Here is a 21,985-nt window from a genome sequence, read left to right on the forward strand (position 1 = left end):
ATCTGCCACCTTTCACTGTGGACATGGCTGAATTTCACCGAAGAGAGCAATTCTTACATATAGGAGCTGTATTTTGTAAACGTGTGTTGTGTGCCTTTGGGATGGAAAGCGAGGTATTAATGTAAGATTTGATTGCTGATAATTGTCACAATACTTAATTTGTATGGCTGCCAAATGAGCAGGTATCTCAGCAGTTGCCCAAGGGAAAGACAGGTACCAATAACTAGTAGTTCTGCTTTACCTTAATGAGCAGAATTGAACTGAATGTTATTAGATTTAAACTTGCAAGAGTGCCGGCCCTTAGGAATGCGATTGCACATATGATCAGCATCTGTTAATGTCAGGAGTAGGGGAAAGCCGGAAGTGTTCGTGGTGAACTTGCACAAGGTTACAATATTGTGTTTTTCACACCTTGTAAACCATTTTAAAGCAGCACCTGCCAAGCCCAGCTTTTGGGGCCCATCTGTATAATCCGGTAATAGTCCTGAGAAGAAAACATGGCAACCATTTAAACCTGAATGAATTCAAACAGGCAGCCATGCACTAATTTATTCTTGTGCAACAGAAGCTGCCTAAGGTCAGTTTACCATCAAATATTTGGAGATCAACCAGCATGTTGCTATATTTCAGTGTGTGAAACTGAGCTCGCCCCATCTTGTCCAGTGGTATCAAAAGATGACACTGAAGGCTGCTTGAACCAGGATTGTTGCTGCTGTATTCTCCCTCTGATTACACATACACAACACAACTCCAAGCCTGGGCTTGGATGAAATAAGTCAGTGAAAAAGCAACTATTGTATGTGCGTGTGTGTATCTGTTACTTTTTTCTTTTTTTAAGGCTCAGTTTAATTTCATTAGCAGAACATAAACCACCTAGCAATTTAAAAAAAAAATACTGTTTCTTCATGCTGATATTGGTGGATTTGCCTCACAGCGTGTACTGTTGTTCAAATTAATTTTACAGGCAAATGTAAAGATTAAGGAATGTCTTGCAAATATCCGTAGGTGGTACGTAGAGATAGAAGAAGCTTATATCTAAAAATGAATCCACACAACCTGAAAAAGCCCCAACTGGTACAGACATTCAGCAGCCTGTTGTTTAGCACCACAGGTCCCCAGGAACATATTGCCTTGGCACTCAGCTTGCTGCACTGGTACTCCATTCAATGCAGAATCCAAATTAAAGTCTCTGTTTTGATATGTATAGCCCTGTGTGGCACTGAGTCTAGCAGTATCAGAGAACTCCCCTCCATCCATGACCTGCCATGACAGCTGCATTCCCCTGGAACAGTAAAGTTGCCTACCAAGAGAGGGAGACTTAGGAGTTCTGGAGCAAGAACTTTCAGAGCAGCTGGACCTAAACTGTGGAACTCCCTCCCAAAAGAGATAAGAAGAGGCACAGAATGAAGCACTCACGGAATTAAGTGCAAAACTAATTCATATTTCTTTGACTTCAGTAACTTCTACTCCCACAGGTATATTATATACACACTTGTATATGTAGAGGTGTATGTATATAAATTATGATATTGTTGTTAGTTCTGTTTTTAAATACTATCTATCTGAAGGTCCCCCATTACCGTAGTATCTGAGTACCTCACAATCCTTAATGTGGTCATCCTCGCAGCACTCTTGTGAGGCATGTACGTGTTTGGAAGACATTTGGATAATCCAGCAACAGAGCCACATAAATACCCAGATAGAGGATTAAAATTGTAGTGCTTTGTGAGCTAGATGCAAGCACACGCTCTTTGACACAAGCAGAACCTCATGCCTCCCAAGCAGCCTGTCAGTCTATCAGGCAGATCTGTGTTTGGGCATTTTCTAGAATAACTTCTTTTCTTCCCCCCTCGAGATTTTTCACATGAAAGTTCTTATATAAGAGCAAATTATTATTATTTATTATTGCAGCTAGAAATCCTGTGGGTATTATGCAGTTGGTTTGATTGTAGAATAACAGCATTAGAAAATGATTGTGTTGACTCTGCTTGGTTTGAATATGCAGCTATTAAAAGAGAGAGTTTCTTTCCTGTGGTGTGATATAACAATAACTTACTTCTGGGTTCCACATCAACACCAGTTCCATGCAGGAAGGCAGTAGCAACATCTTGTCAACCTGTGGTAGTGAATTTGGTCTCACAACAGCAAGAGGGGCAAACAAAATGTGCTGGATTGTGTCATGATCCTTAGCCCCACTCCTGAACCAGAGATCATGCATTGTCTGCTTGCTAGAACAATTTACCTGTTGGGTTTTAAAACCAATGAAGTGCTCAGGAAAGGATAGTAGGTTTTATCTTGTTAATACAGAGAGATGCTATCCTCTCTCCCTTGCGCCCCAGAGTATTAAAATGACCCCCTAGAACAAAGTGCATGAAAATGTTTGCGAGATCTAACCCTGCTGTGATTTCACCATTTGAACAGCACTTGCAATATAAATCTCTGGGATCATAATATTGCGTTGTGCTATATGGCAACAAGCTTGAGAATGGAGGGCGCTTTCCAGTTGCATGGTAATGAACCATTCTCTTCCAAGGGGTGTCAAAAACAATTGAATTAGCTAATGAGATTTTACTCGAACCATCTGCCAGTCTCCTTCCCTTTCCTTGGGTGGAATGCAGTGCTGTGACAAATAAATGGACCTGTTTGGAAGGAATTGTGATTTTCTGTATTCCTTTGATCAGTGTGATACTTGCTGTAATATCACTTCTCAGGTTTTCTGTACAGGGAGGGCGGGGGTAAAAGGAACTGGTATGGTTGTGACCTGTCATGTGTGTAGCTTTGGGTATCTAGTAGTGCCAACCCCAAGCATTCAGAAAATCATGAGATGGGCTTAAAAGTCATGAGGGTTTTTTAAAAAAAATATATATATATCAAAAGTGGATTCTATTTTGTTTGTCTTCTTTATTTGTCAAGGATCATGCTTGCAAACTGTGCTGTGCAGCCAGGAGGGAGAGAAACTGACACGGTTTCATCTTTCCCATTTTAAATTGGCTCCAGGAACTGGAGCTATAAGAAGAATACCAAGTTAGAGACTAGCCTAGCAAGATATAGGGGAAGCAAAAGGCATCAGGTGTCTATTTTGGCATTTTACTGAAAGCTTTATCTTCTGGAGTCATGTGATATTATGTGAGGTGATAAATAATATAGGATAATCCTTTCCTGGGAGCAAGGGGCAAATGAAAAACAGAGGCAGGCTCTGAGCAGCCATGAGACTGAACTCTGAGTGTGTGTGTGCGCCACACACACACCCCTAAGTACTATATGCTGCCTTCCTGTAATCTATATAATAGGATTCCAGGATTGCCACGCTGTGTGTCATTCTAGAATGTCTGCTGAGTCAGTGTGAAGCAATAGAAATAGCTACAAGCATGTCTGAGAGCTCTTTTTGTTCAAAATATCACCAGGTTCAGTCATCACCGGGATTCACAGTCCGTTACCCAGTTTTTAAGTTCTAAGCTGTTTTGACTTTATGAATTACACCCATGTGGTATATAGTTACAGTAAGGCGTGTATCTTTGCCAGGCCAAAAGTCTTAGACCATTGTGATAACAGAGGTAACTCAGCCAATCACCATCCTTGCTCTACAGCTATCTTGCATGCAACAATTTCAATGGTTATATGAAGGAAGCTGCACAAAAGATGGATTTCTTGGCCCAACCGCCACCCCTGTGCTAGTCTTCTTAAGGTCCAGGACTCCGCTATTTATGACATCTGGTCTAAATGCAAGCATAACTTAGATTTGACAGTTCCCATGGAAAGGGTGGATGCTGACCAGTGTTCTGCCCTCCAGGAGGCTCGCTGCCCGGCCCCTCCCGAAGTCCCCAAAGGCATTGATGTCCAGGGACTTACGCTTGGCCTGCTGTACCTGGGTGAATGTTGCCCTTAATGTATAGTTTAGGAACATAAGGTCTGACTTTGATCTCACTGAGACCAGTGTAAATCAGGATTAACTCCCCTGAAGTCAACGTGTACGTGAAAAGAGAAATTGGCTCAGAGCCTCGTCTTAAGAAGCAAGTGCAGCATTTAAAGGTTACTTGGCTTTTGAGGCAATACTGGTCTAGCTTGGGAAGAAACAGGCAAGTATTAAATAGGGGTGAGGCTCCTTTGGTTCCCGCTCCCCTGCTCTTTGGGATGCGGGGCAGGAGACTGGCGATCTTATATGTCCCTCTTTGGGCTACATCAGCTGGTGTGGTGTTGCTTTTGTGGCTTTGTTTTGCTGGCAGAGTAGTGTGCAGGGGCTTCCATCCCCTCTGGAGCTCTGGGCACGCCCCCTTCGTGCTGCGACACAGTTTGAAGCTCATCCAGCTACTCAACCAAAAGTGGGTGGGGTGAGGGATGGTAGGAAAAGTTTGTTGAGAGCAGGCTAACGTGGAGGCTTTTGAAGCTTGGGGATATTGTCTGTTGCCTTTGCCCCTGCACTTTGATGTGACAGAACAGTTCCTCGTGCTCTGGGTTGCTGCTCCAATGGTTAGAGCAGAAGACTTGGAGTCAGGGCCCTTGTCTCTGCCACTGACTCACCATGTGGCCTTGGGCAAGTTGATTAGCCTTTCTTAGTCTCAGTTTCCCCACCTGTGAATGGCTGTAAGAACATGTACCTCATGAGCTAATCGCTGTTAGTAAAGCATTCTGAGATAGCGGGATGAAATATGCTATGGAACTACAAAGTATTATTGTTGGGCTAAATTCATCCCTGGAGTAACCCCATTGACTCCAATGGTAAATTCTATCCCATTAAGTCTAATCAGGGTCCATTCATAGTACCCTCCTTCACCAGGTTAATGAAACCTTATGTAAAAACCCTCACAGGTTTATTTTCTCTCCTGATCCAAAGATATTTCCATGGGTTTGTTTTGGTATATTAAGTACTGTTTGGGGGATTTGGGGGCAAGAGAGGTTTTTTCCCAATGTTTCACAGATTTCTCTCTTACCATTCTGCCCAGGTGTTCAACCCTGTTGTACTGTGAACATGAGCTGAGATGTGTCCCGCCCCCTTAGCAAGTGGATGTCTTTGTGAACTCCATTTCTTCTCCAGTGCATTTGGTATGTTTCATCTCCCTCTCCTCTGAGTGCCCTCTGCCTTTCCTGACTGGCAAACGCAAAAGCCCGCGCGACTGGAGGCTGAGAGATGGTGAAAATGAGCTGTCTCACTTCCCCGCCACTTCAGACGGCCTGCAGGGCCATCACAGATGCTCTCGCTCTGCATTATTGAAGCTCTCATTCGTCAGCACATAGTGGCACTTAGAGTCAGATGCAAACAGCCCCAGGAGAATTGTTTGTTCTTTGGCGAGCTAGAAAAACTGGTTCCCCGGCACTTTTAGACATTCCCATAATTGAATATAATTTGCCATTAGATTAATATCTCTCCACTGTTCACTAATGAGTCTGGGATATAGCTGTCCCCAGCCTCAGCTTCTCTGTGATGCTAAGGCTCTGGAGGGTTCATAGGTAATGCATAATTTGTCCATACTGTTCTCTGAGTCAGCTTAACAGGCTGGATACAGTGACCTATAGGCCAGGTTCTTTACTGCCAAGTAGGACATATCTGGGGGACGAAGGGAGTGTAGGAGGCAGTACTGTCTAATGATTAGCACTTAGGTATCTGGGAGCCATGATTCCTGGGTTCCACTGCTGTCTTTGTCACTGATTCTTTTGGTGATGTAATTCCTGTGTGCCTTGCTTTCTCTGCCTGTAAAATAGGGATATAATAAAAGTTTGTAAAGAATTTTTGAGGTCCTGAAATGATTGGACAATGGGTAGATAAGAGTTACAGTCCTGATGTTACAAATGGGTAGCCTAAGGCATAGAGAAGCTAAGGCTGAGGTTTATTAGTGGGATTAATTTTAATGGGATTTGGGTGTCCAAATCCCCTAAGGTGAATTTTAAAATCTCAGCCCACATGACTTGTCCATGGTGAGACAGTGGAACAGAACTCGGGAGTTCTGACTTTCAGTACCTAGCTCTAGCTACCAAATAATATCACACCATATGATTTCCGGCATCACAAACTGAAACATTTGAGTACCTAAAAACATCCACTTTCTGCATCTGAATGTTTCCATTGAAGCTGTAAAAATCTATACTGCTTATTGTGCGTTGTTTTCCAGCTGTTCAGTGAGTGTGTTTTTTCTTTTATTCGTTCCATTATTTTACACGAGAAAGCAGTTAGACAGGTTGGTAATGGACAAGAGCGCTCATCTTTACTTTTTGGAAAATCAGCATAACCTTTGACTTTCTCTAACCTCCTGGCATTTCCCCAGTGCTTCATTGACTTTACAAAAATAATTATCAGTAGTCCAGTAATTCTAACAACCTCTGATTGCTGTCATCCAGTCTAGCTGGTTTGTATTCAATATTTCCAAGTATTCCTTTACTGTACTTGCTCCTTAACAAGAAATACAAAGAAGACTGTCAACAAACAAGCGATATAAAGAAGTGTCAACAAACAGAATATGAGGAAATACCCCAAAATAACTATTGGTAAAGGTAAAGATCTCACCTACCTCATAGAGAGTTTGTGATCTTAAATTAATCCGTGTCTGTAAAGTGGTTTGAAATTCTCTGATAACAGGTACTGTTGAAGTGCACGGGCTAATAAAGAAAGATATTTTAATGGATTTACAGTAAATTAACCATGATTATCATCACTGCAAATTGTGGCCCCGTACATATATAAACTTAGGGGCACATGAGGGAAAAGGCACAGATCTGTGGTTAAAATGTATCATCTCTGCTCTGTCTAATACTTCTCTTCAAAGGCATCACTGACAGACTGAAACAGACTTCACAGCAAATTTTTTCCAAACTACAGTGTATTGTGTCATCCATGGTTTTGGAAATAGCTGAATACCGCAATCCCTTAGTGTTGTTCAAACCAAGACATGCTATAGAGCCTTGTTGACGTATAGCATATTGTACACATACCTAATTTTAAAAATATTCTGACCAGAATCAGTCTGTTACTGCACTTAGACATGCTATGCACTGTGGACTATAATTTAGATGAATTGTCCCAGTCTCCCATATCATGTTGACTAACAGCTCCCTTGGAAAGGAATAATTGATATTTGAACAAGCTGACTTGGTGTCTTGCTGACATGGGGCCTGATTTTGAGTAGTGCTGAGCACCCAACTGAAATCAATGAAATCAGGGACCTCTGGCACAATGTAAATAATTTATCTGAGCACCGATAGTATTAGGCATGCAGCGATTCATAGATTCTAGGGCCAGAAAGGACCATTGTTGTCATTTAGTCTGACCTCTTGTATAGCACAGGCCATAGAAGTTCCCCAAAATAATTCCCCCCATGCAATACCATACAGGTTAGAAGGGTAGTGAGTAGGGTTTGTTTTATCCTACCTCTATTTACTAAATGACCTTTTACAGTTGCATCAGGCATAGCATCTTTTAAACAAGGCTAAACCTCATAACTTACTGCTATTTTTAAAGGATACTAAATTAGATCCCCCTGTATGACAAAGACAGATAATATCAACTGGCTTTGTTTAAGATACATTTAAAATAAAGAGTTTACCACTGGGCCCCTTTTTACAGAAACACGCTCAGAAAGACAATTTTTAAAAAATTCAGAGAAGGTGCTTCACTTTAAGCATATGCTACAGTGTCATTGACTGCACTGGAACTTAAACACGTGCTTAGGCTCCCTTCCTGAACAGAAACATTTTCCTAAGCTGGGGGCTAAATACTGACATGAATTGGAGTTGTGTCCTAGTAAGGAATGTGTGAATCCTGAGGTCTCTGTCCTACAAGTTGTTCCATGTGGGCAGACTGTGGCCACAAATGTTGGGGATCAGAGATTTAGTAAGGACATGGGATTTGGCCCAGTGTATGAAGACACATGTATGGCAAGCAATTGACTAGATGATTCTAAGCAGTGGCTAGTGTGGTCTGAATGTACCTTCAAGTGACATGTTCATATGCGTTTTGCCATGGCGTGTAAACCAAGCTGTAGATTTTCCTTGTCTCCAAAGAGCAGACTAACACCCAATCAATGGAGGTCGCTTGCTCTTTCTTTGTGTGGTTCTAGGTGCTTAAAATTCCACTTGTCCTGAAGGATGAATTCCATTGACAACCACTAAGTTCTGGTAAGCAAACAACCAAAAAAGACACTCTCTTATAGAATGTTTGGAATATTGAGGTTCTAAGACTGTAGCAATTGCATTTTTGTCTTTACAAAGCTGTTCTTTATAATAAGCTGCCATGTTTTTGAATGGCCTTCTTTGTGTCTCATGGGGTGATCAGAATAGCACACAAGATCCCTTGCAGAATTCCAACAGTTTAACCACAAGTGTCGGTAGGGTCATTGCTAGATTCCTATTGTTCCCTGGTCAGAGGTTAGTAATCAGTTCATGAAGAAGAGGCTTCCACCAATTCAGTTTTTTTCTGAGGTGGGTTTAAAGAGACTCTGTTATTACTTTTTCCTTTCTTTCACCAACATCAGGAAAACATAATGATCATGTGTTGGCTTATAATGTGAATTGACATGATACCATCAGCCTAGCAGGTGGGAGCACCAATGAGATATTTTGTTGTTGTTTGACTTGAGAGATCAAAGTGTTCGTAGCACTTTGTGTAGTTACTACATCATAGCTGATATCCTGGCTCGCCACTGCTTTTATTTCTCTTTAGTATTCATTACTTTTGGAAACATCTGTAATAGGTATTTTTATCTAATCAGCACATTAGGTTTTCTGGACTGCACTCAATCTCTTTGCGACTGTCTTGGTAGTTTAAAATAAAATGTAAGTGTGAAGGGGAGCCAGGGGCCAGAATGTAACACTGCAAATGTATGTTTCCTCACCGGTTACCACGGTTTCTCTGACAAAGGAATTCCACTCTCTTGCGATTATGCACCATGGTACTTTGCTGTTTTCTGGAGTCAGATAATTAGATGGTGAAGCAGGACAGGCCTCTTAGTAACTGCTACATGTTGAACAGGTTAACAACCAAACATGCAGGCCTGGGTTCTGTCTACAGTTACATGACTTAATGCCTTTGAACGAACAAGGGGAAAGAAATATGGTCTAGTGGCTCATGCAGGGAAATGGAAGGCATAAGGACTGGGTTTCATTCCTGGCTCTGCCCAAGATCACACAGTGAGTCTGTATCAAGTCCCTTAAACTTTTTACCTCAGTTTCCCTATATGCAAAATACTTGAGATGTAATGCTTGTCAGTTGTCAAGCTCTTTTCAGTTTTTGGGTAGAAGTTGCAAAGTATAGGCTAAGCCCTGTAAGATGCTGAGTGGCTCTTAACTCTCATTGAAATTAACATCATGATCTCTCTGTTCTCTGCCATGAACCCTAGAAAAAAACTTGACAACAAGTAGTCTGCTAGTGTATCATGCTGACTATATTGTTGCATTGTTTCCCTCTCAGACTATTTGTATGAATCTGTTGTCTCTTGTACTATTTACATTGTTAGGTGTTTGGCTCGGAGACTGTCTTTTTGTTCTGAGTTTGTAGAGTACCTAGCACAGTGGGGTCCTGGTCTATTAATAATAATTAATATGCATGTCATAATTTTAGTCCCCAATCCTGCAGTTGGATCAGTGTGGGTGCAGGGAATCCTCAATCCTCCTACATGGTTCTAGTTGCAGGATCTCGGCCTTGGTTTGTAAGGCAACAAATTAGTTTAGGTTGGATTTAGGGCAACAGTCTGAGGAGAGATTAACCATAAAAAAATAAAATCCAAACAGGGACCTTCCTTCTCAAAGAATTAGTGGAAAAGTGTCCTATATATCCAGCATAAATCAGCAACATTAACAAGGCCAAATGCTCTTGTTTTCATACCATAGGTGGAAGACTAATTGATAAATCTGACGGAATGTGAGAAATGAAAAAATCCCAGCATGTTAAATTCAAAAAGCAGGAGGAATTCCAGCAGAAGAATACATTTGTGAAATGTCACAGTTAACGCATGTCTGGCTTTGCCCAGTAATAAGTGCTTTCCCATGTAGAAAAGTTTGTTTACAGTAAGCACCTCTCTCTCCAAAGATTTGTGCAGGATACAGCTCATATTTCTAAAGGGTAGGTGCTTTGGTGTGAGATTCAGTGATCACTGGCTGACCTATCAGACACTGGGTGAGGACATGGTTTGTACTGCTGTCTGCACTGATGACCGGAACAACTTTACAACAAAACATCCTTCTTACTTTCCCTGCATAAACCCTGATTTTCAGAGCCCTGCTGTTAACTTGCTATATTGGGCCAGAACTCAGGGAAAAGAGACTTCAAACAGAAGTGCAAAATTAAGTGCATCCGTCTAATGTTTCTGCTGGGCTTAGTACAGTTCCCTGGAGGGATCTCTACTGCATTGCCATTGTTCTTTGCTTGGATACTGGGCTACTCTGTGCAGCCTATTAAATTGTTTAGAATAACTCAAGGTGTAAAAGCCTGAAGCTTTATTGCTAACATGAATTGGGTAGTATAAGGAACATAACTTTCATGCATAATACATACACATGATAATCAAACAGTTATGCATGGGTGACTTAGGAGGTTATTGCTCTGCCTAATGGTTTTGAATCTGATTACATTATGTTTTGCTAAGGTCCTTCTGACATTTTTATTTTAAAATAATTTGATTTGGGTTCTTTAGTAATTAAATACAATTTCTGGAACAGTTGTCTTGAATTCTCCAACTGCCAATTAAGAAAAAGCTTTTGAAAATGTATATTATGGACCAAAATTGTCCTTGGTGTAAATCTATTAATCAGTGGAGTTAATCTAGAGATGAATTTGGCCCTGTGTCTCCAAATGAAAGGCAGGAGCTATATAATCTGTTTATGGTAGGGCTATCAAGCGATTAAAATATTAATCACGATTAATCGCGCAATTAATCATGCTGTTAAACAATAATAGAATACTATTTATATAAATATATTTGGAGGTTTTCCACATTTTCAAGTATATTGATTTCAAATACAACACAGAATACAAAGTGTACAGTGCTCACTTTGTTTATTTTTATTGTAAATATTTGCACTATAAAAATAAAAGAAATAGTATTTTTCAATTCACTTAATACAAGTACTGTAGTGTAATCTTTTATCATGAAAGTTGAACTTACAAATGTAAAATTATGTACAAAAAATAAATGCATTCAAAACCAAAACAATTAAAAACTTTAGAGCCTACAAGTCCACTCAGTCCTACTTCTTGTTCAGCCAATCAATCAGACAAACAAGTTTTGTTTACATTTGCAGGAGATAATACTGCCCACTTCTTGTTTACAATATTACTTGAAAGTGAGAACAGGCGTTCACTTGGCACTGTTGTAGCCAGCGTTGCAAAATATTTATGTGCCAAATGTGCTAAAGATTCATATTTCCATGCTGAGATTCTGCTCAATAACGATCCAAAGCAGTGCAGACCAACGCATGTTCATTTTCATCATCTGAGTCAGATGCCACCAGCAGAATGTTGATTTTCTTTTTTGATGGTTTGGGTTTCTATAGTTCCTGCATCGGAGTGTTGCTCTTTTAAGACATCTGAAAGCATGCTCCACACCCTGTCCCAATCAGATTTTGGAAGGCACTTCAGATTCTTAAATCTTGGGTCGAGCGCTGTAGCTATCTTTAGAAATCTCACACTGGTACCTTCTTTGCGTTTTGTCAAATTTGCAGTGAAAGTGTTCTTAAAACGAACAACATGCTGGGTCATCATCCGAGACAGCTATAACATGAAATATATAGCAGAATGCAGGTAAAACACAGAGCAGGAGACATACAATTCTCCCCCATGGAGTTCAGTCACAAATTTAATTAACGCATTATTTTTTTAAGGAGCGTCATCAGCATGGAAGCATGTCCTTTGGAATGGTGGCCAAAGCATGAAGGGACATATGAATGTTTAGCATAACTGACATGTAAATATCTTGCAATGGCAGGTACAAAAGTGCCATGTGAACGTCTGTTCTCACTTTCAGGTGACATTGTAAATAAGTGGGCAGCATTATCTCCTGTAAATGTAAACAAACTTGTTTCTCTTAATGTATGGCTGCACAGGAAGTAGGACTGAGTGGACTTGTAGGTTCTGAAGTTTTACATTGTTTTGTTTTTTGAGTACAGTTATGTAACCAAAAAAATTCTACATTTGTAAGTTGCGCTTTCACGATAAAGAGATTGCACTATAGTACTTGTAGGAGGTGAATTGAAAAATACTATTTATTTTATCATTTTTATAGTGCAAATAAAAATAATATAAAGTGAGGACTGTACACTTTGTATTCTGTGTTGTAATGGAAATCAATATATTTGAAAATGTAGAAAAACATCAAAAATATTTAATAAATTTCAATTGGTATTCTATTGTTTATTAGTGCGATTAAAACTCTGATTAATCGCGATTAACTTTTTTGAGTTAACTGTGATTAATTGACAGTCCTAGTTTATGTTTTAAAGTGAATTTCGATCTTGGATTTGGTGACTTTTCCCAATGTTTGATTTGCCATGTTTGCAAAGTGTTTATCTGCTGTTCTGAAATTGCCGAAGTTGGTTTTACTTGCTTTCTGTGTTTAGAGAGACACTTAATTATTTATAAATAATAACACTGCAATTGGAGATTTTGAATGGTTTTATTTAGATTGTAACTCTTTGGGGTAGAAAATGCTGCTGTTGTTGTTGTTTATTCAGATGGTAAGCCCTTTGGGGCAGAGGCCATCTTTTCGTTCTGTGTTTGTACAGTGCCTAGGACATCAGAGTCCCGAGTCCATGACTGATTGGGGTTTCTGTGTGCTACTGTAATATGAATAACAATGAATGATTGGCTCCACAGGTTTTTTTTTCTGGACACGGTCTCTTGAAAGTTATCATATTCCTTTGATTAGGGAATCCAATACTTCCTTTTTAAAAAGCCAACTAACCTCCTCCCCTTAGAGCTGTTATTCCCATGAATTTCTAATGTACAAGGGAGGGATTTATTAAAGAGGAATTTATAACCACGCCAGAAGATAGATATGATGACTTGGAAAGTGGAGTAAGGCAATGTGTTATCCAAATTGTGGTGACGCCAGTTCCTTTTGTGGTTCTTGTTCTGAATGAGAACACTGAACTGCTCTTTCTCAGTAGCAAATCCAAGTGACTTGTGTTTATACAAATGTTTGACAGTTCTAAAATCTCTCTCTGAAGCTCCCTCTGCAGAAAACTGCTCATTTCCGTAAGTGCCATATAAACACGTCTGCTTAGTCGCTGTGAAATGTTAATAAATATTTGAAAATACAGCGTTGTGCTGTTTAGGGAGAATGTGTGGCTTAGTGGTTAGAATGGCACTGGAAGCCAGGACTTGACAGACACAAAAACGCAATTGTGGTCTGCCTAGTCATGCTTTTCCTCCCAGCTTAGGAGGTAAAAGTATATTTCTCTGTCTACTGATGCCCATTACCATGGTATCTGCGTACCAGTTGTATTTCTTTGCCTGGAGAGATGCGTCCCAAGTTTTGGCAGACCTAGGCCCCATTTCCAGCTTTGTTTCACCCTGCTTGGTACTTGAGATAAGTCTCCTTATTATCTGTACTTAATGTGGCTAAGGTAGAATGTAGAATTAGTTTAATATATGCAGCGTCCTAGTCTATCCAGGGAACTGTCTCCTGCCTTAGACCTTGTGACAGGATAATAGGTAATTAACAGCTAATAGGTACAAACAGTCTTTAGCAACTGTGACACTGTTTGTTAAGCTCCATGGCCTTGCTACTGGCCAAGCAGAATAAACATACGTAGTGTAAATGACCTATGTGTGCTGTGAATGGAGCTGGTCAGACCTGAAGGGTTTTTTTTGTTTTGTTTTTTTTTAAATGGTGGTGTTTTCCTGTAGAGGGTTGGAAAACACACCCATTTTCACTTTTTTCCCCTCCTTCCCACTCCCCACTTATTTTTTTTTTAAATCAAAATTTTGATCAGAAACATTCTTGACATTTTTTTTAAATGTTTCATTTACTGAAAACCACATTCTCTCTCTCTCTCTCTCTCTCTCTCTCTCTCAATAATTTCAAGATCATTTTTGACAAACTTCCTGAAATATTTAGAGGGAAGTCCATGTCTTTTCACCAAAAAGCCCTTCTTTCTATTAAAAAAAACCGTTCTGATCGGTTTTCCCCACGATTCTGTTCCAAGTGTGTTTTGTTTCTTGTTCTCAGGTTACATTATGCTCCAGTGTCTCAGGAGTCTGTCGTGTTGCTGAAGACGTGTCCTGCACAGGACCCCAGTGGAGAACTGCTTGAAACCAGGCCCCTCCATGTTGGCACAACAATTCCTGCTCTTCTGCTGAGGCATCCCGGATGTCTTCCCTTTGTGTGCTGGATTACTGGGCAGTAGCGTTAAAGGATGGCTATGTAGCTTCTTGACCACAAAGCTGGCAGGCGGCACCCTCCCCTCCCACCTCTTCCTCACCTAGGATTTATAGTTTGTTTCTTTCTTTTCTTTTTTAATTTCTAAAGTAGGTTTTAAAAGATTAAACATTTTTCAAAAACAGCTCTCAAAAATGACAAGCCTGTTCCGGCGGAGCAGCAGCAATGGCAGCTCAAGGAACAGCTCTTCCGCCCAGGAACTCAACAACAGCCGGCCCACCAGGCAGGTGCGACGGCTGGAGTTCAACCAGGCCATGGAGGATTTCAAGACTATGTTCCCCAATATGGATTATGACATTATTGAATGTGTTTTGAGGGCTAACAATGGAGCTGTGGATGCCACCATTGACCAGCTCTTACAGATGAATTTAGACGGCAGCGGTTATGATGACAGCTCGGACTCAGATGACAGTATTCCCCCAGAGGTAACATTCATTACCCCTGCTTCTTGCATGGGTTGGGGGCTTTGTTCATTGGCATCCAGGAAAAGGATCGGAGTTCTTGTCTATAGACAGGAACTATGTGGTTGGACTCCTGGGTTCTGTTATTGGCGTTTCCTGTGTGACCTTGGGCAAGCAATTTAGCCTCAATATACTTCAGTTTCCCCACCTGTACAGTGATTATAATACTATCCCGCTTTACAATGTGGTTTTATTAACCAGTGTTTTAAAGCATCATGACCTCCTCAGATGAAAGACGCTGTATTAGGCTCCAATTCAGCAAAGCATTTGAGCACACACTTAACTTTTAAGCATGTGAGTAGTCCCACTGAAATCATGTGCCTATGTTCAAATACATTGACTTCACACATTTAAACTTCCGGTTCAGTATAAATACAATGAAGTCAATAAGACTACTCATGTGCTTGACAATTATGTACGTGTTTCCTGTATCAGGGCCTGAGTGCGGAGCATTGCACTTCATTCTTTGAGTTGCATTCTCTCTCTCTCTCTCTATTTATTTAGGAAGTGTCTGCTCATTCAAGAAATGTACATGTGTATATTATACTGGTATAATGATCCATACCCAGATAGTGTATTAATTAAAGGGATCTCTTTTCTCATGTCATATTTGCTGCTAGATTTTACCTTCAGTGTATTCTGAATTTTTAGGTTGTCCCTCAAGAGCTAGATGGATTGGTAATGGAATATAAACATTCTTTTTTACCTTTGTGATTGGTTCAACTGCAGCTTGGATGGGTGATCACCAAAGCTGATTGCATTTGGCAGCCCTTGCATTGCTTATATGCCATGAGAAGGTGCAGTTAGAGTGCCTGGTCCAATAGCACTGGGGCTGAGGGCAAGAAACATCACCACAGTTTGGCCCTACATTTAGAACTGAGTTAACTGAGTCTTTGTCACTAAAGAGGAAGGAAGGAAACAAATCTTTTGAGTAAGAATTCGTCATATTTCCTTAGTTTTCAGAGCAGAAGAGTCTCAGCTTTGCAATGCTATTGTCACAGGAAATGTCAGCAACAACTATTTAACACATTCTCTGTATTCAGTTCTATGCTCTTTCATTTCTGTGTTCCTCATGTACCTTGAGATTGAAGAGTGGCTATGATCAGAATTTCTTTGCTGTAAGCAGGACAAATGCAAGATCTGATAAAGAGAAGGTAAAACATTGAAGCAAAGTATCTAGAAACAGCATAGCTAATACTTAATGACCTAGAAGGAAACCAAGGTGGTGAAGTGAGGATGCATCTAAATGTTATGAGGGGTCTAGTTTGCTCTTAATGTATGTTTACAGCTGTCCCTCCCCCCCGTGTGGGCATGAAGTGTGTGAGTTCTCCATTGCTCAGTGTGTGTTATATACCTTTCTCTGTGTCTTATTTACAGAGGATGTGAGTCTGTTACAGTCCCCAGTTATAGAGCCTGTCTCTTCACCTTGAGCTGTAGATACTCATGTTTCAGGTCTGGCATTCCCTGGTTCAATCCCTGGTGTCAGCCAAGATAGTGGCCATCACATGTACATATAAAGTCTCACTTGGTGAGTTCCCTGTGCTGGGACATAGCAAGCCATCCCTTTCCTATGTCTGCTGATGAGATAAACAGCAGTATGTTCCTATGTTCATAATAAAAATGAAACAAAGTTAAAATTCTGACTCCCAACACTTACTTTCTTTAACCTCTTAGTAGAAAATGATGACACAAGTGCATGAGGGAGAGGATGGAGAAAGGAAATTCCATGGGGAATCCATTTAGTTTGTGTCATTAGCCAGAGTGAGCAGATTTCCAGTCCATAACTGGATGGATGATGGGTAGGACCCAGGGTATCAAGAGAAAATCAGAGATCTACTGAAAAGGAAGTGTTTATTGAAAAAAAACCAAAACAGCTATTAACTGAAGATACAGACTTCCATACAGCTTGAGTTCCAGCTTTGTCTACTTTGTTTACCAGGGAACATGCTCCATCTGGAACTTTGTGCAAACACACAGACACATCTAGTGGCCTTCATATGTTCACTTCCAGTTATACTATTGTAACATATGGTGAGGTGCAGAAACTATGGCAAAGTAGTTTAAGAAGGAATTCTCTGGGTCTGAATGAACTAGAACCCTCATATCAGAGTGGAAACTGTGCATGTAACTCTCACTCATTGGAATGAAAAGTTATTCTGCAAACAAGTAACTTTTTAAGGCATGTTGAGTGGCAAAATGCAAAGGCACGTGGCTGATAACTTCAGTTGCGCTTTCTGATGGTGTAACCACTCACTCTATTTTGATGAGCTTTGTTTCATAGGAACAAAAAGTAGGAAGAAAAGAACAGTGGGTGGGTGGGTAGGAAAAGTAAGAGCAGAGAGTTCTACCTGCAAAAGCTGATAAGGACAGACTGTGTCAGGCTTAGCAAAGTGGGCAGCTGGAAACTGGCTTCAGATTACAAGAGGCTCTTCGACTATTTATGGATTAAAAACAACCTGACAAAACAAGGATTTCTAAGAAGAGAATTGTGGCTTCTAATGTCAAGGCAATGGGATCTTGCAGGTGCTGGGGGTCTAATTTCTTCTAGTTGGAGTCATGCAATCAGGAGGGAGCTGTATTTTTGTGACTTGGGCCTAGATCCTTGTTAACCATATCATTCTGTCTGCTGTAGGCAGCATGAGCACCATCCTCCTCCTTCCCTTCCTCCTCCTGTCTCCAGTTGTATTGTGCCTGCATTAGGTATCAAGAAAGCAGGCTGTGTTCTGCAAATTGTCTACTTCTAAAAAGAAAATGTTCTCATTCTTGGATTCTTCTTCTTGGTCTTTCCAGTGGTGATTCCACCGTCGGGTCACCTGGGACGTTGCCCCACATAGAAAAAATATCTAAGTAAAATAAATATCCCTGCCTTTCTTTCACAGTTACCCTTGGATCTTCCAGATGAAGTCCATGGGGAAACCCTAGAACATGGACTGTTTTCAGCAGGGCCTCCAAAGCCAGAGGGCATGCGCACTTCAGTGAACAAGCTAGAAGCAACAGCCAAAGCCTGGGGGGCACTTTTAAAAGTGCCCTTTCTGAGTGCATGTGCCCCTGAGGAGAATTGCAGAGGATTACATACCTAAGATTTGCACCTGGAGCTGCCACTGGTGCACATTCACCTCCCCCCCCCCCCCCAAGGAACTGCATAGACATCTAACAACATGATGTGTCATGGTGATATTTATAGCAAAGTAACACTGACAAGTGATTAAAGCAGGGGACTGGGAATTCATACTCCTGGGAATTCATACTTAGATCTGCTACTGACATCACTGTATGACCTTGGGCTGTGAACACAGACCCTGCGAAGATGGCCGCAGTGCACTGAACTGATTTTAAATGCCTAAACTACATTTAGGCATTCCTGTGTCCTGTGTTGAAACACCTAACTGATTAAGGGGTTTAAATCTCATTTTCAAAAGGGATTTGGACACTTAGGAGCCAAAATCCCATTGACAGTCAATGGGCCTCTTACCTACTTCACATGGAGAAGTTGGAAGACTCAATTAATGCTAGTTTGGCAATGTAAGATCCTCTAATGTAAAGTGCAAATTGTTTATTAACAACAATCCAGGACTCCTCATCATACCCACTGATATTACACAGCAATTTGCTGGTGAGCAAAGTGTATTTCTTTTTATAGCTAATTTTGTGGTTGAAATTAGGGCCTGTGGAAAAGGAAGGTCTTCTACCCTTAGCCCTATCCCAACAATAGTGCAAGCAGGCACTGTTCAGGCTCTTCTCCTACATACTTCAGCCAGCGCCCCTCGAATCGTGATCTGTAGCACCTCCTGCTATTCCCATCCAGGTTCCTGCATTGCTCAGTCAATGTATCTCAGTCCTGAGCGCCTGCCCTCCTCCCCATTTTATTCCAGTCGTGGGTGTTTCCTGAAGAGAACCATCCATCACAAGAGTGAGAGATGTCAATGGTTAGTGTCTCATTTATCCTCAGACTCATTTTCGTATGTGATCTCAATCCATATTTCCACAGGGGAGAGGCTCCAGCAGTAACCCAGCTGCTGCACCTATTAAGAAACTACCAAACTACAAGTATCAGAGGGGTAGCCATGTTAGTTTGGATCTGTAAAAAGTGGCAGAGTCCTGTGGCACCTTTAAAGACTAACAGATGTATTGGAGCATAAGCTTTCGTGGGTGAATACCCACTTCGTCACGCATGTGTCTGACGAAGCGGGTATTCATTCATGAAAGCTTATGCTCCAATACGTCTGTTAGTATTTAAGGTGCCACAGGACTCTGTACCAAACTACAGTAGCTCAGAAGAGTAAATAGGTCTCTAAACCACAAGAGCCCAATTCTAGTGACACAGGGGGCACCTCTCTTTACGTAGAATGTGACCCCAGCTCGTGAAGATAAGTCATCACTATGGAATTTTACGTAGGGCTTGTCTGCACTTAAAAACACTGCAGCAGCACAGCAGTAGTGCTTCAGCGAAGATGCTACATATGCTGATGGGAGGGCTTCTCCAGCTGGCGTAGGTACTCCACCTCCCCAAGAGGTGCTAGTGCTGTCTACATCAGGGGTTAGGACGGTTTAACTGGATTGTCCACACCCCTGAGTGTCATGTTATACTGACCTCATTTCCTAGTGTAGACCAGGCCTTAGGTTATGTCTGCACTACAGGTGCTACAGCGGAAGCATGGCATCTACACTGCTGTAGCATTGTAGTGTAGACACTACAGTGATGGAATGAGCTTTTTTTTTTTGCTATAGCAAACCACCCTATTGAGAGACGGTCGTTAGGTCAATGGAAGTGTTCTAGCAATGTCTATACTGGTTCTTGGGTTGGCTTAACTATGTCTCTGAGATGTGAATTTTTCACACCCCTGAGCCATGTAGTTAGGTTGAGCTAAGTTTTAGGCATAGAGGAGGCCTCACATTCTGTAGCTTGTTCTGCAAAGGAGCACTAAATGAACTGAGTCATTAGCAGCCAGTAACTGTTTAAGAGCCACTCCCAAGTGCATGTGAGTTGTCAACGTATGCAGCGCTCTGGGTTTTGTAAAGTAGGTCAGGCAATGGGTCAGTCTGGAGGCCAGTCAGTAAAATATGCAAGAAGTTCAGAAGCAGGTTGCAGTTTGATTAGTGAGGCAGACACACATTCGAGTGCATGGTTCAGTCAGTGAAATATGCAGCTAGATCAGTTTGTTTTAAAAGGCACTTGAGGTCTGAGCCAAAACCTCACTGAGTCAGAGGAAAGACTTCCATTGACTTCAGACAGCTTTGGATCAGGCCCTTCGTGAAGTCTGTTCCTGGAGGGCATCGTGGGGATGGGAACCGAGATGCCTTAGGGCTTGCCTACACTTGTGAGTTACTGCGCTGTAAAGCCTCCCCCAGCGCTGTAACTCACTCCCCGTCCACACTGGCAGGGCACTTGCAGCGCTGTATCTCCCTGGGTACACCGCTGCAGGTACTCCACTTCCCCGAGAAGCATAAGAGATACAGTGGAGTGGCTACAACTCTCCCCTGTGAGTGTGTACCAGGAATCAACCTGGCAGCGCTGTACTGATCACTTTGTCAAGTGGCCAATCCTCTCCATTGTTGTGAAAGGCGGCAGGAATGCTGAAGTGCCGGTTTCAAAGCTCGTACCACAGACAAAAAGCAAACAGTTTGCTGTTTGCTTTGAGTGAGTGAATGAATGAGCAGGGGGCCGGGAGTTCGGAACTTGCAAAATAGAGTACTGACACGCTCCAAAAAACACTCTCTCTCTCCCCACATGCCCTGTCACACTCCACCCCACACCCCCGTTTTGAAAAGCACGTTGCAGCCACATGAATGCTGGGATAGCTGCCCATAATGCACCGCTCCCAACACAGCTGCAAATGTTGCAAGTGTGGCCACGCCATTGCACTGGCAGCTGGCACTGTGGACAGACTGCAGCGCTTTTCCCTACTCAGCTGTATGAAGACAGGTTTACCTCACAGCGCTGTACAGCTGCAAGTGTAGCCAAGGCCTTAGTCTTCAGGGGCAGCTCATAAGTGACATCACTGCTGGTGAGAGATGCAGAAAGCTAGGATCAAATTAAAGACAGTCACCGGAAGCATCAACTTTTAGAGGAGGTCAAGAAGCAGCTCCTTGCCTGATCATGTTCCTCCCCCAAGAGATTACAGAGGAGTTGGGCACCTAACAGAGAAAAATAAACCTGTGTTTAAAATCAGTTCAGTGCACTGTGGCCATCTTCGCGGGGTCTGTGTTCACAGCGCAGGACTGCATGTGCAGAGCAATGCAGAGGTGTGGAGAACTCACTTACTTCCACACCATTTGGGGTGTGAACTGCAGACTCTCCCTATTCTGTGAGGAGAGGGAGTTACAAGGGAGAGAGATAAAGGCAACACCAGGAATGACTGCACTGTGCAGCACTGAAGGCCACAGTCAGCAGCCTGCCAGGAGTTGCCATGCCAACTGCTTGATCCTGGAAGGTGATCACTTTTCTCATAGAAGTCAGAAGTTGCTGAGGGAGGGATTTATTTTCAAAAATCACCTAAGTGTGCAAAGTTCATGTCTTTCAGTGGCACTGGTGTGCCTAAGTGAGGTGCTTTTGAGAATCCAACCCTGAGTGCTTAGCACCTTTCAAGATTGGGACTCTGATTTGCGCAGGAATTGTTGCACACTCTTAAAAACCAAAATGAAATGCACCTGGCCCTATCTGCTGGTGCTTGTACAGTATCTGCTTTGCTTGTTTAGTTTCACCAGTGATTAATACTATAACTGATCAGCTGAGGCCCCTGAGTCCTAGTGTCCTACTACAACTACAACATGTGTGATGGGAGAGATGTTATCCCTGCCCCTTCCTTCAAGGAGTAGAGATGATGTGTATTCAGCTAGCCATTTTTCCACTAGGTGGTCAAGATGTCTCTGATAACTACAAGTTTCCCACCCACTGATTTATTACAATGTGTCTTAAAGGGACACTGCTGGGTTTGCCAGCCCCACATTAGCTTGCTGTAAAGTATGTGATGGGCCTGATTCTGGTCCCATGTTGACATTACACCAGTGCAGCTCCATGGACATCTATAGAGTTGCTCCTGATTTACACCTGTGTATGTGAGAGGAGAGGATCAGGCCTCCCTAGGCATGTCTTGCATTGTCCAAGCTCTCCTCTGCTGACCCGTGGCTGGTCTCTTATTCGCTCTCATTCATTTATTTGTGTAG

General features: G+C 41.9%; 1 protein-coding gene across 5 annotated transcripts in view; it reads left to right on the plus strand.

Annotated features, from left to right (window-relative positions):
- Window positions 1–21,985, plus strand: part of CUEDC1 (CUE domain containing 1) — a 123,646-nt gene that overhangs the window by 76,335 nt on the left and 25,326 nt on the right. For 3 of the 5 annotated variants that reach the window (XM_054008201.1, XM_054008202.1, XM_054008206.1), the window contains 2 exons: window positions 4,941–5,040; window positions 14,151–14,785. In XM_054008201.1, coding sequence (XP_053864176.1) covers window positions 14,495–14,785 — 291 coding nt within the window. In that variant the 5' untranslated portion in view covers window positions 4,941–5,040; window positions 14,151–14,494. The remainder of the gene's footprint in view (window positions 1–4,940; window positions 5,041–14,150; window positions 14,786–21,985) is intronic. The other 2 variants (XM_054008204.1, XM_054008203.1) reach the window with 1 other exon arrangement.

Source organism: Malaclemys terrapin, chromosome 18 (assembly GCF_027887155.1).
Source record: "Malaclemys terrapin pileata isolate rMalTer1 chromosome 18, rMalTer1.hap1, whole genome shotgun sequence".
Lineage (NCBI taxonomy): Eukaryota > Metazoa > Chordata > Testudines > Emydidae > Malaclemys > Malaclemys terrapin.